The sequence below is a fragment of the Papaver somniferum genome, chromosome 3 (genome assembly GCF_003573695.1).
Source record: "Papaver somniferum cultivar HN1 chromosome 3, ASM357369v1, whole genome shotgun sequence".
Taxonomy (NCBI): domain Eukaryota; kingdom Viridiplantae; phylum Streptophyta; class Magnoliopsida; order Ranunculales; family Papaveraceae; genus Papaver; species Papaver somniferum.
Genome location: NC_039360.1, coordinates 70,393,981 through 70,409,135, shown reverse-complemented (window position 1 = coordinate 70,409,135; position 15,155 = coordinate 70,393,981). Strand labels below are relative to the sequence as shown.

At 36.4% G+C, this 15,155-nt stretch overlaps 3 protein-coding genes across 4 annotated transcripts; 1 reads left to right on the top strand and 2 right to left on the bottom strand.

Annotated features, from left to right (window-relative positions):
* Positions 1-8,321: 8,321 nt before the first annotated feature.
* Positions 8,322-9,063, top strand: LOC113359564 (heat shock 22 kDa protein, mitochondrial-like). The gene is made up of 2 exons (XM_026603176.1): positions 8,322-8,565; positions 8,669-9,063. Exons 1-2 carry the CDS (start codon positions 8,322-8,324, stop codon positions 9,061-9,063), a joined length of 639 nt encoding a protein of 212 aa, XP_026458961.1.
* A 1,768-nt stretch (positions 9,064-10,831) lies between these two features.
* Positions 10,832-14,517, bottom strand: LOC113361347 (protein FAR1-RELATED SEQUENCE 9-like). 2 transcript variants are annotated; one of them, XM_026604612.1, is made up of 7 exons: positions 14,314-14,517; positions 12,938-14,050; positions 11,760-12,853; positions 11,557-11,685; positions 11,418-11,472; positions 11,208-11,295; positions 10,832-11,126 (listed from the first exon to the last, which is right to left on the bottom strand). In XM_026604612.1, exons 3-5 carry the CDS (start codon positions 12,683-12,685, stop codon positions 11,448-11,450), a joined length of 1,080 nt encoding a protein of 359 aa, XP_026460397.1. In that variant the 5' UTR covers positions 12,686-12,853; positions 12,938-14,050; positions 14,314-14,517; the 3' UTR covers positions 10,832-11,126; positions 11,208-11,295; positions 11,418-11,447. The 2 variants fall into 2 exon arrangements, with proteins under 2 accessions (XP_026460397.1, XP_026460396.1); XM_026604611.1 differs by having other exon boundaries at positions 11,760-14,050.
* Positions 12,735-14,470, bottom strand: LOC113359563 (protein FAR1-RELATED SEQUENCE 5-like). Its single transcript, XM_026603175.1, has 3 exons — positions 14,314-14,470; positions 13,797-14,050; positions 12,735-13,601 (listed from the first exon to the last, which is right to left on the bottom strand). The coding sequence occupies exons 1-3, from the start codon at positions 14,468-14,470 to the stop codon at positions 12,735-12,737; spliced, it is 1,278 nt and encodes a 425-aa protein (XP_026458960.1).
* Positions 14,518-15,155: the final 638 nt, after the last annotated feature.

The following is a 15,155-nucleotide window of genomic DNA, read 5'->3' as shown; positions in this document are numbered from 1 at the left end:
CATAGTGAAAACGACAACCCCGTGGATGTAGGCCGTAGTGCTGAACCACGTAAACCCCAGTCTTATTTACATTTCAGCACTTTACATTCATTTCATACTCCACGAGTTTTACTTTTACACTTCGTTTTCTTTATCTTCCTCTATGTGAACGCCTCTGGTGATGATATTAGATGAGGCTATGATAAACCCGAAGGTTTTGATCCAAGGAATCAATGCAATTGTCTCATCAGTGCGAGCATGTGTATAGAATGCGAACGTTGTTTGTGAACATATAGATGCCTTCGTGATTTACGTGTTCACACCTAACATTATAGATTGGATCATGATGACACTGATTGACAAGTACAGTGATACAAAAATTCAACTTTTTTCCCGATTGATTAATTAACAATCTACAAGACCCGTTATTTCCGGCGTAACATTTACGGACAATCTTCGGGAAAACGAAGCGTTTAGGTGTTTCTCTTTTGTGAGTGTAGAGTGAATATATAACAAAGGATTTTCTTCAGTTCTATGCAATTGGGGTATGAGATTTTCATAGGTAGAAAATTCAATTGCCATGATCTTATATATTGACTCTTATTATAACCAATATGAACAATCACAACAACGGGATGATGTGATCATCTTCATAAACACCATGGTTGAAAGCTCATAAGCTCATATTGAAACTCCAGAATGTCGTTACAAGTTCCCATACATGAAAACTCATCCTTTTGGTTTCCTACATTACATTCACAGCAAAGTCATCATTTCATCACTAAGGTACGAATTTCAATCAATTTTATTGAATTTGATTTTCTTGACCAAAAAAGACCTAATCGTTTGTATTTGAATTGATGATCAGTTGACAGTTGCTTATCTTAAAGAGAGAACAACATAATCACAACTAACTCTGAATTCGTCTTCATCGTCTTCTTCTAGTTATATTGCTAATAGTAATGTAAATCTATCAAGCAACTAACTCTGAATTCGTCTTCATCGTCATCTTAAAGAAAATTAAAAAAATTCAGTAGTCTTTTTATCAAGAATTAATAGTGATTACACGGTCTCCCTTATCACTGATCAAGAAAAAAGATTGAAAGAATGAACACACAGTACTTAGTTCAAGTCTTCAATGCAAGAAATAAAAGTAAGTCGTATTTCTTTAGATAGAGAAAGAGAAAGTAATAAATGTTCACCAAAAATTGTGTGTTTAAAATGGAAAATAGGATTAAATGTAGATAAATCAAAACCACTATCCGGTTTTGCTAAATTAATTTCACCAATTAGGAGGGGAGGAATGTGCACCCCGGTTTCAGCGGGGTGCACAAATTTGCACTCGTCCTATGGGCAGTGCCAGATATTGTTAGCAGTCATGGCAACAATTAGTAATTCACCCACATCAACTTTTTTTCTTGACCTCTGTCTCACAATGATCTCTCTGGTCCGGTGACAATATTAATTAGGAGCCCTTGCTCTCACATCATTGTCAGAGGCTCAGAGCATAGAAATACATCTGGTTACATCTGGTTGGCACAACAGCTGCCGGCCAAACATCTGAAAATCAATCTGAAGTTCCCTTGCAAGAGAAGGAGCAGTGATTGCAAAAAAGAAGGCGTCATTTGTACCTTGATTGAGAAAAACCACACCAATAGCATTCTTGCCAAAAAGTCAGCGTCATTTGTACATGGAACCAGGCATTTGCAATTACGTTTTCCCGTTGAAAAGGAGGTGCGCGCAGGCCATTTCTTGATGACCCTTTCTAGTTCTCCGGGAGTATAACTGGAACGACAAAATTAGGATGAGTTAGAAATAGGTCCAACAAAAGACAAAATTCATCTGGAAGTCTATACCAAGTTTTTGTTTCTCATCATACCAATGGAAGTCGTTTCTTAATTTTCTGACCAAAACCTAGTTGGCAAATCTCAGTATACATGTATATCGATCATCTGTTGGCCAACGCAATTTAAGACGTCCCAAATTCACCAGCGTGACTCCACATAACATAATAGTTCTTCTCATCAAAGATGACAAAGATCTTACAGAGACAAGCTAGACAAGAGTATTAAATACTATTATTACAGACACAGATAGCTACACACAAAGTAACCAACACACAGCGTACACGTGGATTGACAGACTGTTACAGACAGGCTGGAAAAGTAACCAATACAGAGCTTACACATGGACTGACAGACTGTCAAGACAGTTAACTAACAGAATAATGTGTAAGCAGAGTGTAAGCTATTACCCCCCTCAAACTGAAGGTGGTGAAAGGCTGAAATACTGTAAACCTTAAGTTTGTCTTTGAGAAGCTGAAATCTTGGACCATGAAGCCCCTTAGTAAAGATGTCTGCAAGCTGTTGAATGGTAGAGATGTAAGAAACTGACAGGGACTTAGCTTGTACAAGTTCTCTGACAAAATGGAAGTCGAGAGCCATATGCTTCATTTTATTATGAAAAACAAGATTGGATGCAAGAGCAATACTGCTAGTGTTTTCACAGTGCAGAGTAGGCGAGGCAGGGAGGAAAATATAGAGATCCTTAAGAAGCTGACATAACCAGACCACCTCAGCTGTTGTTTGAGAAAGTGCACGATATTCATCCTCGGTGCTGGATCGAGCAACAATGGATTGCTTTTTAGCTGACCATATGAAATGGGGTTGTGACCAAAAAAGATACAGAAGTTATTGGTTGACCTTCTATCATCAGGAGACCCAGCCCAATCTGCATCACTATAACCTTGCAGAGTGATAAGGCCCTTAGAGAAGAACAAACCATGATCTAAAGTATCCTTAACATATCGTAGGATTCTCTAAGCTGCCTGCATATGAGTGGTGGTAGGTTGGTGCATAAATTGGCACACTTGATTGACTACGAAACTTATCTCTAGCCTAGTCCATGTCAGATATTGAAGAGCACCTACAAGAGATCCGTACTCTGTAAGATTTTCCAGAACATCACCATCATGAGCACTAAGCTTAGTAGTAGTAGATGATGGAGTGGAACAAGACTTAGCTCCAACCATTTGTTTTTTATCCAAAAGATCCAAGGCATATTTAGTTTAACTCATAAAGATACCACTGGAATTTGTCTTTACTTCCAAGCCAAGAAAATAATGGAGCTGACCAAGATTCTTGAGAGGAAAAAACTTGCATAAAGTGGAAATAAGTTCATTGCAGTAAGAGAGAGAAGTACCTGTGAGAACAATATCATCTACATACACTAAAAATATGGTGAGTCTGGAACCAAATTTCTGTACAAACAGAGATGGATCTGCAGCTGAAGCATGAAAGCCAAGTGATAGTAAAATACTGTGAAGCTTGTCATACCAAGCTCTGGGAGATTGCTTCAATCCATATAATGACATATGAAGCTTGCAGACATAATCAGGATCAACAAATCCTTGCGGTTGAGTCATATACACTTCTTCTTGAAGATCACCATGAAGAAAAGTGTTGCTTACATCAAGTTGTCGAATTTCCCAGTTAAAGTGAACTGCTAGAGATAAAATGAGGCGAATGGTGGTTGGTTTTGCCACTATACTGAAAGTTTCATTGTAGTCCAGACCCTCTTGTTGATGAAAACCCTTTGCAACCAGTCTTGCCTTGATCTTGTCAAGAGAACCATCAGCATGTTTCTTGATTCTATAAACCCATTTGCAACCAACAATGTTTTGACCAGGAGCTGGAGGTACTTTGGTCCATGTACCATTAAGCTGAAGAGCATCATGTTCTTGAACAATGGCAATCTTCCATCTTGGAATTTTGATTGCTTGTGAGAAACAAGTGGGTGTTATGGGAATAACAGTACTAAGGTAAGCAGCAGGGAGAGGATGGTTAGTTTAAAAGTACATTTTAGGTTTAGTAATACCAGATTTACCCCTTGTCTTCATATTGTGTGCATTCTGAACAGAAGGAAATGAAGTACCAGAAGGACAGGACCAAGGTAGTCAATATCGGTTGTACAGGACGATATTACAGGTTTTTATCGGATCTCGGAAAATACCTATACGATATCGAAAATATCGGCGATACAAAGACGAAATGATATTATCGGTTGTACAGGCTGGTACAGACCAATATATATCGGTTTTACTTGTACACCGATAATATCGATTTCGGAAATAAATTTTTCATCAACATGCATCTAGTCTTTACAGACAAGTACAATGTCAATTGGATAAGGTAAAAATCCCTAATATAATTATAATATAAAATCAATGACTATATGGTAGGATATAAGATGGAAATCATATTTTGATTGCAAGGCAAAGAAATATAAAAAATAAATTTGAAGGATAATAAAAAGATTTACCCGCATAATGGGACAACAATCACAACATTGGCTAATAAACCACCTTGTATTTTGGAAATTTGAGATATGTGTATGATTCTTATTACTTTTTATTATGGTTTTATAATTATTTGAAGTTTTATATTAAATGTTGTATCACCGATAAAAACCGATATTATCTTTTGTATAGGTGTATAGGACCCGGCCGATACGAGACCGATACGCGATATTAACTACCTTAGACAGGACAAAGCAGCATCTTGGAGAACAGTTGAAGACTCACTTATAAGAGAAGAATAACTAGTTGGCTGGACATCAGCAAGAACACCAGTAATGGGTAAAGAAATAGTAGGAGCATCTGATATTGTGGTACCATCAGATAGGACTGGTGATGGAGTAGAGTCATTGCCAAAAGAGTCATAATAGGTATATAAGTTGCATACATAATAGTGGAATAAGGAAAGACATCTTCATTGAAAGTTACATGTTTTGAAATGTACACTCTTCCATTGACAGGATTCAAGCATCTATAACCCTTTTTTTGAGAACCATAGCCAAGAAAGACACAAGGTGAGCTTCTAGGTGCTAGTTTAGAAGAAGTATAAGGTCTAAGCCAAGGATAGCAGGAGCAACCAAAACTTCTCAGAAAAGAATAATCTGGTTTCTTATGAAACAACTTCTCAAAAGGAGAGATAAAATTTAGACTTCTAACAGGGAGTCTGTTGATTGTAAAGTTTGCAGTCATGAAAGATTTAATCCAAAAGGAATCAGGTAAACCATCTTTAATTAGAAAAGTTCTACCAATGTCCAGAATGTGTCTATGCTTAGATTCTGCAACTCCATTCTGTTCTGAAGTATAAGGACAAGTAAATTCATGTTGAATACCATGTATAGCAGTAAAGGTAGCCAATTTTTTGTTAATAAACTCCTCACCACCATCTATTCTTATAGTGACAATTTTGCAGTTCAACTGATTTTCAACTTGTCTTTTGAAATTGTAAAAAACTGTCTTAAAATCAAATTTTATAGAAAGAGGAAATAACTAGTAAATTTTGGAATAATCATCCACTATATTCACATAGTACAAGAAACCACTATTAGACAATACAGGTGAGGGACCCCAAAGATCCATATGCAGGAGTTCTAGTGGTTTGGAAGTACAATGTAAAGAGACAGAAAAAGGCAACTTATGAGACCTTCCTAACTGACAACACTGACAGAAGAGTGGTGTTTTGATTACAGAATTATCAAAAAGATGACAAACTCTTTGAAAAGATGGATGAGCAAGTCTATATGCCAAACTGATGATGTATCTTTACTTAGATGTATATCCCTGAGTGGTGGATTGAGTTGCTGGTGAAAATTGATTGGGTAGAGACCATTGAGATGAGGGCCCTGCAACAGAATCTTCCCAGAGTGAAGATCTTGTACAGTATAATCAGTGGGAGAAAATTTAATAGTGCAATTATTTTGAGTAGTAAACTGATGAACAGATAGAAGGTTATTTGATGCCTTTGGAACATGTAAAACATTGTGCAAGGTGAAATATTTATCTGCAGTAGGATAAGACACAGTACCAACGGAGGAAATAGACATACCTTCCCCATTTGCAGTTTGGATGTACTCATATCCATCATAAGAAGTATAGTCATCAAGATAAGAAGGATCACTAACAATATGATTAGTAGCTCCACTGTCTGTATACCAGGGGTTTTGACCAAAAATGTTAGCAGCAGCTAGCATGGAATGTAAGTTTTGAGGAGGAAATCGACCTTGATAAGTAAAATTGAGCCTATTTGGACATTCAACAGCTGAGTGACCATCTTTAAAGAAAATCTGACAAGTAATAGGTTCTCCATAAGAAAATGATGAAGGTGGAGGTGCTGACATTACAGTTGGAGGTCTAGGAGCTTGTTGAGAATAACCTCTAGGAGAGGTGGTGAAAACCTCCTCTGCCTCTGTGATAATGATTATAACCACCTCTCATAGGATAACCATGATTGGCAGAAGAAAATGAAGAATTCAAATTTTGATTAAATCCTCTAGAAGCTAGGAAAGCCTTGTTTTCAGAATCTGCTATAGCAGACTTAGATCTGGATTTAATGACAATCTCTTCACTAAGAAGAAGATTATGTAGTTCAACACTAGTGACGGGAGGATATCGAATTCTTATAGATGTAGCGAAAGCATCAAATGAGGAGCTCAATCCAGGCAGAGTATTAACTACAATTTCACTATCACTAACAATAGAACCAGCAGCAGCTAAAACATCAACAACTTTCTTGATTCATTCAGATAGGTAGTAATAGAATCATTACCTAGTTTGATGGATTTTAATTTGGTGCAGAGTTGAATAGTGTGTGTTGCAGATACCTGTGAGAATCGAGATTCAATGTTTCTCCAAACCTCATGAGAGGTAGATGCACCAGCAAAATAAGGAAGAACTGACTCAGACATGGTGGAGTTGAGCCAAAGAATGATGGTAGTGTCTTCATCTTGCCAAAGCGTGAAAACAGGATTCACAATTTTGTTGTTAGCATGATTACGAGAGGTAAATTGCTCAGGACATTCACGTTCTCCAGTGACATAATCAGCAACTCGAAATTTATTGAGAAGAACAAGATTTACTGACTTCCAGGTTAAGAAATTGTCTTTATTGAGTTTGAAATTGACTATACCAGTTAATTGATTGAGTAGAACTTTTGAGATAGATCGATTTTCCATTGCAGATAAAAGGAAAGGAAATGAAGATCTGATCAAAGTGGATCAAACAAGAAGAAGAAATCAAGAAAATTTGTGAAAATCCAAAACAAATCTTGAGACAGATCGAGTGATACAGACACACGAAACAAAAAGTAGAGAAGATCACTCGAAAAAGAGAGATTGAGCTCAAGAACACTCCATTAATGGAGGAATAAAACGGATCGGAAAAAAAAACCACATAACATAGTAGTTCTTCTCATTAAAGATGATAAAGATCTTCTAGAGACAAGCTAGAAAAGAGTATTAAATACTCTTATTATAGACACAGATAGCCACACACAAAGTAACCAACACACAACGTACATGTGGATTGACAGACTGTTACAGACAGGCTGGCAAAGTAACCAATACAGAGCTTACACATGGACTGACAGACTGGCAAGACAGTTAACTAACAGTATAACGTGTAAGAAGAGTGTAAGCTATTAACTCCAACAATAGTGAGTAAGCCAATTTAGGAACGCCCCAATTATGTTATCTCCAGAGTTTAGTAATATAACGGCCTTCTCAATGTGATATCCAACAGGTCAAATATCTTGGCCTTGCCTTATAGCTTGCACAAATGTGCTTACATGTTCTGATTCATCCGAGGCATCTTTCACTTCTTGTATACCCTCGACTCAGGAGATCGATATCTTCAATGAAGAATTTATCAAGGGAATCACGAATTGGAATAGTAATCGGTTGAGAGACTTACATCATGATTTTAAGTGCTTCCTCCAATGATAACATGGTATTGTTACTACAACAATTTCCTTCCTAGCTAGTCCCCCATTTGTTACTGAACTACTTGTAGTTAATACTCTTTGAAATTTGAATCCCCACCTAAAATAGTATGCAAATTACCTCTTTCAATCTATTGATTTGCGCATTAGTTTTGAGATCTTCGGGTACACAGTTAAAGTGAAACGTTCTTATTAACAAGGGATCCACCCTAAAAATAATATCACTGATCACTCAAACAGTTAAACTGTTAAACATAGAACGACTCGGTCTTTCATAGAAATTGATATCATTAACAGGCCCAGTAGAATGAATTTTCTGGGTCTCTACAGTGGGCCTTTATCTAATCAGCAACTAAATTTTGTCTCTGTTTCAAATTTAATCCATTCCTAGAGATTATCTCCAGTGTGCTTAAGTTGACAGTAATACTAATACAGTCAGTCGTCAGCATTCACTTCCATTTCTCTATAAATACCACCACGACACCGTCTTATCTCCTCACAACACACATATTCTAGGGTTTCCTTGAGAGTTTTTAAGATCTACCATACTCACTAATGGCTTCCTTCATCCCCATCATCATGGCCACCATGTCAAAGAAACATGTTACTGCTTCTGTTGTCACCCCAAAGGTTATGAAAAATAAGCTCCATCTTTTTAAGAACCCTAATCCCAGACGTTCTGCAGTTTCTTTTGTCTCCAAATGTTCTTTCCCACTTACTAAGAAAAACAAGAAAGAATCTGATCACATCTGTGATGCTCTTCGTCCTAGTTTCCCTACTCATGATCTTATTAGTTCAGGTATATATTTTATTTTCAGTATTTTCAGCTATCCTTTAAATCCAAGCAGTTTTTGTTTTCTCATGTGTTTCCTTTCTAACTTGTGGTGTTTTTTTTGATGCAGATATCTTTGATTCTGATATGGAGGAGGAGGTGAAGTTGTATGACAAAGAAGAAGAAAAAGATGTGATGATGGAGAGATGGAGTGCTAAAGAGCTGAAAGAAGGTATTGAGTTGAAGATCAACTTGCCTGGGTTTGGAAAAAATGATATCAAAGTCACTGTAAAGGGTACCTCTCTTATTATCACTAGTCTTCTGGGTAAAGAAGAAGATGATGTTCTTATTGTTGGTCCAGATGTTAATGAAGATGATATGAACAATTTTATCAGTTTCGATCTGGATCTTGATTTCCTTAACGTACAGGAATTGAAAGCTGAGATGAAGGATGGACTTCTTAAGATCACTATTCCTAAGGTAAAGGTTGAGGAGAAGAATGTCATCCTTGTAACTGTTGAGTAGTCTGTTCTAGTAGAAGAAGGCGGTGGTTGTTAGCTGTTGGTTTTTACTTTCAGTTGTTTATCTTTTTGCTTGTTGCATGAAAATTTCCTTTCCTAGTTTAGTTTATCTTTCTCGCTTTAGGGTTTTGTGGATTGTTGTGGTGATAAGATTGATTCATCAAGCAGTGGGTCGTCAATGAATCATGTATTAGTTATTTGATCAATCTCAATCACAAACAGCTGTTTATGTTTCGTATTTTTTTTTGTTCTCTTTAAATTTCTTTTCATCGTCGTTATGATCATTTATCATTCCTAGTTGATGGAATATTCAGAGATATAACAAGCTTCCATTAGAATGCAGTGAGTGTTCAATAGGTTCAGACAGAGAGCTAAAATGGTGTTTTGTTTTATCTGTAGTAGCTAGAGTCTATAAATTCAGATTTCGTACACTGAAAAAAAGGCATTTACAGTAAAAAGCCTGGAACGGCAATGGAAATTTTCAAACCCTTATTACTTAATTCGTAAATCTCTTGAATCGATACTCGGTCGCTTTTATGTCCTTGGATGGTCAGACAAAGGTTTTTCCCATGGACGGTGATGATGTTGTTCAAATGGGTTTTGGTAGTACTAGCTCTCCGTATATTTATTTAAAATCAACTTTCTTGCATGCCCTTATTCTGGATGATAGTTTAAAATGGTAAAGCTCAAGACAAGGCCACAAGTAACCTGTAAAAGTAAAGTAGCAGCACAAAAATGGTAATTGTAAAGAGCAGTAATGTCCCGCGCAGCTGCGCGGGACTGCTCAATAAGCAAACTGTTTGTGGATCGTTGGATCCTTTTACGAGCCATGGGATTAAAGATAATTTAGTTTCTCATTCCAAATACAGCTGTCAAATTTTAGTTATTAGGAATAGGTCCTTTTAAGTTATAATCATTTTGTACTGTACCCTTTTGTTAGTGATGAATTATGTTAAGATCTGTATACTCCAATTTTCACGTATTCAAACTGTTCATCAACTATACAGAGCTCTAGCATCTGGCAAACATCCATTTTCTTCCATCTTGTTAATTAATGCGTTAGCCTCCGGTAACATCTTGTTACGAAATAGGCCTGTAATCATTGTAGTATGTGTTACTACATTAGGCACCAATCCTTTTCTTGGGATATCGTTTTAAATTTACAGAGAGACTGAACAGGATCTCTTGAATGCCATGGGGTCAATGTATGCAGCAGTCCTGTTTATTGGAATTACTAATAGCACTGCTATTCAACCTGTATTTTCAATTGAGAGGTTTGTTTCTTATCGTGAGAGAGGTGCAGGAATGTACTCAGCTGTCGCATTTGGATTTGCCCAGGTTAACCTTTTGAACACCGCCAAACTCCCCCTTTAGTTTATCTGCTCTAAATTTCTCGGAACACATTAACTAAATCTGAAAATCATACTGTGTCCAGGTGGCTATCGAGTTTCCTTACGTATTTGTCCAGACACTTATGTACATCGCTACGTTTTACTCTATGGCCTTATTCGAGTGGTACATGTTCTTTAGTTAAATCAAAGTTACACAGACTAATGCCGCTATGTCCATGTTGCAACTTACACAGAGATTGGCATGTTGGTACACGAGCAAGGGGAAAAGGTTCTTGCTGACACCATTCAGGCTTGCGCTGACATCATAAACAGACGTAAGGGCAAGCTGCAAGTTTCTGTTGCAGCAAAAAAAAATAACTGGCCAGTTGGAGCAAGAATGGCAAAACTTAACTACTAACATAAACAAAGAACCGAAAATACTCAAGGTGAAGACTATTTTTCTTAAGTTCTTAAAACCAAATAAAATTTAGATTTTGTCTTAAAACACCAACCAAAACATATATAACTGCATAATATCCATGACTACTAGATCCAAAGAAACTATGAACTGCATAACCTTCTCTTTAGTTCTTCTTGATAGCAAGCATCTGCCTTCCGTCCCCGGTAACGAACATGGTCTTAGATGGAAGCATATTAATGATACCAGCATCACCATTCTTCAAGAACTTAGGAACCTCTCTGGCAGGAATCTTGATTACATTCAAATAGTTGAATCCTGTAGCCCATAAGAATATAATGATTAGTGAGTGTAGGCAGTAGTATAAACCTCAAACTAAATATATGAAAATGATATTACCCAACGATGACCGGTGAGATCAATATTAAGATCAATTTGGTTCATTTGACTTGCTTGGTGCCGCATGTCAACATTTTTGCTTATAGAACTGTTTTGGTACAAAATAGATAGTAGAGTTAGCATAATCACCATGCAAACTTTGTTAGCTAGCGTAGAGACGAGAATGACTAGAACACACGAAACTATTATTAAATGATGAAAAATACATACCTCAAAATTTCACATTGATGGCTACTTATTTCAGTGAAACTTCCCTTGTTTGACGCTGAAATATATATGTATGAGTTAGCAGGTATAATACTGAAGAAAAAAAAAGAGGTTAATTATAAAAAAACGATTGAAGACATACATCTTTTTCTTTTCTTTTTTTTGCTTATCTTGAGAGTTGGCATTATCTAATGCAACTGATTTCCTTTTCTTCCGTTGTTTATTTTGAGAGTTTTCGACCTCCAATTCAACTGATGTAGATACTGGCAACCTGCATATATATAAAATAAGTTAATGTTTATATATAGTGATTACTAATCCAAATTACTTAATTTACTACAGTACCTTGGTGAATTTTTTGATCCTGTTTCTCCCTTCGTTTCCTTTTCCTTTCGATTCATGTTGAGCATGTCAATCCATGACTTCCTTCTACCAGGTTTGCCTTTACGCTTTACAATAGGTGGTTCTTTCAATAATCTGCGAGAATTTGGTTGGTTCTGTATAATTTCTTCATGGCTTGTAATATTCTCATATTGTATAACATCAGGTTGTCCGTCAGTATTTACTTGAGAAGATTTTATAGCTTTCTCAATTTCCATTAAAGCATTTTGTAACACTTGCACTGCCACGCTATATACCGGGATTGATGTCGAACCTTTAACTGCAATATTGATCGCATCTTGACAGAGTTTACTATGTCGGACTGTAACCGTATCCTGACAATCAGCTACAATTTCTTCACCTTGGTCAAACACCACTTGTCCGACTTTAGCATCTTTGGTCCACCGTCGCAGTACATGTTGAGCTGGAAGATTTTGAACACTCTCGACTACGAAAACCCTTAATATGTGTCTACACAAATAACCAGCAAATTCATATAACAGACAGCTGCATTGGGCACTCTTACTAGAAGAGTCATATATCACTGTCCGGAATTTATGCTCATATCCCTGCCTGGAGAATTTATAAGTCGACATTGTTCCATTTTTGTCCACCATTTCATGAGAATATATAAAACATTCAGTTAACTGTTCTAGGAATTTAGCATAAATTGTTTTTGTGTACACCAAAGCTGCGTCTTCCTCAATAGATATCCCAAATCTCAAAACTGGCCTTCTGTATATTGTATCATAGTTCATACTGTTTTCAGCCTCTCTTCTTGCAACTACTGCTTTTAGAAACTGCCGGACAAATTCACACAAAGGCATATCTCTTCTTAAAAATCCATCAAAATAAGCAATGATACTCTCACTTCTTTGTGTTGTATACATATCTGCACAAAATATGTCACGCGTGTAAACTGAAGCCTAGCATTCACGTTTACCTTATAATGTTGATAACCATTTGTTTTTTTTCCAAATTATGATTTTTAAGCATCGTAGCCCAAAGTAGCTCAAACTCTTTTATCCTTTCATATCCATATAAGCACTTGTTAAATTCTGAAACGAATTCTTTTGTTACATTCGACGAATTTTTCATAGCATTTCGACATATATGCCATAAGCAAAATCTGTGACGCGTACCTGGAAGAACATATGCTATAGCACCTCCAATAGATGATTCTTGATCTGTAAGAATAACTTTCGGTGCTTTGTCGTGCATCGCCCTCATCCATGTTTTCATTACCCATTCAAATGATTCCTCACTTTCAGAATAAAGCAAAGCGCCACCAAACAATACAGTTTGATAATGATGATTAACTCCCACTATTGGAACAAATGGCATGTCGTACCTATTTGTACTATAGGTAGGATCAAAACAAACTACGTCGCCAAAATAGTAATAATTCATCCTTGATTTAGCATCTTCCCAAAAAAAATTGGTCATTTGACCTTCCGCATCAACTTGAATTGAATAAAAAAATGATGGGTTCTCCACTTGTTGTCGTTGAAAGTAGTCAAGCACAGCTTGAGCGTCTCCATGTTTTAGCTCCAATTGTTGTCTTGTACTTATATAGTTTCTTGCATCCTTAGGAAGAAATCCAATGTTCCTAACTCCGCCCGATTCAACTACCAAGTAATTCATCATTTGATTTGTTTTGACACCTGCTAGACGCATGTTCACAATAACTTGTTTCTGGCTGCTTTTTATGACTCTCAATGACCGAATGTGGTGACGTTTGCTTGGAGAAACAAGCTTATGATTATGTTCTTCTGTGAAACTAGTTACTACCCATCTACCATTTTTCTTCGTTAATTATAACCATATCGTCATTACAATTTGTCCTTGTATCAGCTTGGTTCCTTTTCCTTTCTTCAACCGGCTTAGCTCTAGGATCACGTACCCCTTGGCGACTACAACAAAATATGCGTCGTATCACCTCATAAGGCTCAACTCTAGACTTGTTAGTGGTGTGCCGACTAATACTAAATCCAGTATTACCTGCATACCGGTTATAGAATCGTAGGCTTCATCTTGTGATTCAAATTCTTTCCCGATAAATGGGTGAATACTGTTAAGCTCTTCTTCAGGTAACTGTTTTGTGTTCTTTGGTGCAGCTATTTCATCAAAAATCCCATCATTGTTTTCTCGATCAACTGACATAATGTCCTCATTGTTCCCGGTACATTTGTTTGTGTCTTCTTTATAGATATCTTCCTCCTCTTCGTACACAATTTCATTGGTCATTTGAAAATCTGTTTATTATCATAGAGTTAATCATGGAACATTACTGAATGTAACAAGAACAAATCAAATTAATAAAAATATTTATCAAGTAAATTACTGATTAATTATTAATTAAATAGAAACCCTAATTCATATATTAAAAAAAAATAGGGTTTTCGTTCTTACAATATTCTTTATTTTGTAGGATTAAAAGCATAATAACCCATTTACGATAACAAAAAAAAAAGTTAATCAGATAAATCCACGAGGCTAAGAAGTTTTATAGCGATACCTTTATGTGCACGTGATTCTTCTAAACTGTTGTGAGCATGCCATTCACTAAAATCAAAGCCATTCAATAGACTAAGATCAAACTCGTTTGTTAAATTTTGTTCAGGATTCAATAAACTGAGATCAAACTCTTTTGTCAAATTTCTTCGAGGACTCATTTTTTCAAATCCATCAACATAAGATATTAGAAGAAGGTGAGCTTTCTGATTACAGAGAAGATGGAAACGTTTGATATTCTTAGCATAATAATATTAAGTCTTTTTATGGTATTTATTAAGACATCCAATATGTCTTGAGGATGGTTTTGATTTTACTTAGTAATATAAGGGACCTACTTCTAATAACATAAGTTTTGACAGCTGTATTTAAGTTGAAAAGTAAACTGATATGAATCTAACGGCTGGTGTGATAATCGGACGACCCACAAACAGTTTGCTTGTTGAGCTGTCCCGCGCAGCTGCTCAAATTCAAATTTTGAATAACAGCTGAAAAGTATTACTTGACTCACACAGGTGATCATGACACCCCACGTTCCCTTGTGTACTATCCCACTTGAAATGTCACTTAGATATAGAGATATATGAGTATCTCCAATCTGTGTCCATATATTTCCTTCAATATTTTCAGGGAGAAACATGCATGGAACCAGCAGGCTTTGCAATTACCTTTTCTCGTGCCTTTAACATAATATGTGGAAGGAATTACTTGAAAAACAAAATCAGTACGGGTCAGAAACAGGTCCATGCCAAGAAGACAAATTTCATCTGGAAGTCTATACCAAGTTTTTGTTTCTCATCAACCAATCAAAAACGTACTTGACGAGTCTTGGTATACCATGTACTA

What these genes read in the sequence shown, in the direction of transcription:
- LOC113361347 (XM_026604611.1), bottom strand. Translation starts at nt 12,685, where the DNA reads ATGTATACAACACAAAGAAGTGAGAGTATCATTGCTTATTTTGATGGA. An exon ending in GGATCAAAAAATTCACCAAG is followed by an intron (nt 11,686 to 11,759) that starts GTACTGTAGTAA and finishes ATATATATGCAG; the next exon opens with GTTGCCAGTATCTACATCAG. An exon ending in AAAAAAGAAAAGAAAAAGAT is followed by an intron (nt 11,473 to 11,556) that starts GTATGTCTTCAA and finishes TATATATTTCAG; the next exon opens with CGTCAAACAAGGGAAGTTTC.
- LOC113359563 (XM_026603175.1), bottom strand. Translation starts at nt 14,470, where the DNA reads ATGAGTCCTCGAAGAAATTTGACAAAAGAGTTTGATCTCAGTTTATTG. An exon ending in AGAATCACGTGCACATAAAG is followed by an intron (nt 14,051 to 14,313) that starts GTATCGCTATAA and finishes GATAATAAACAG; the next exon opens with ATTTTCAAATGACCAATGAA. An exon ending in ATTCTATAACCGGTATGCAG is followed by an intron (nt 13,602 to 13,796) that starts GTAATACTGGAT and finishes TAATTAACGAAG; the next exon opens with AAAAATGGTAGATGGGTAGT.
- LOC113359564 (XM_026603176.1), top strand. Translation starts at nt 8,322, where the DNA reads ATGGCTTCCTTCATCCCCATCATCATGGCCACCATGTCAAAGAAACAT. An exon ending in TCATGATCTTATTAGTTCAG is followed by an intron (nt 8,566 to 8,668) that starts GTATATATTTTA and finishes TTTTTGATGCAG; the next exon opens with ATATCTTTGATTCTGATATG.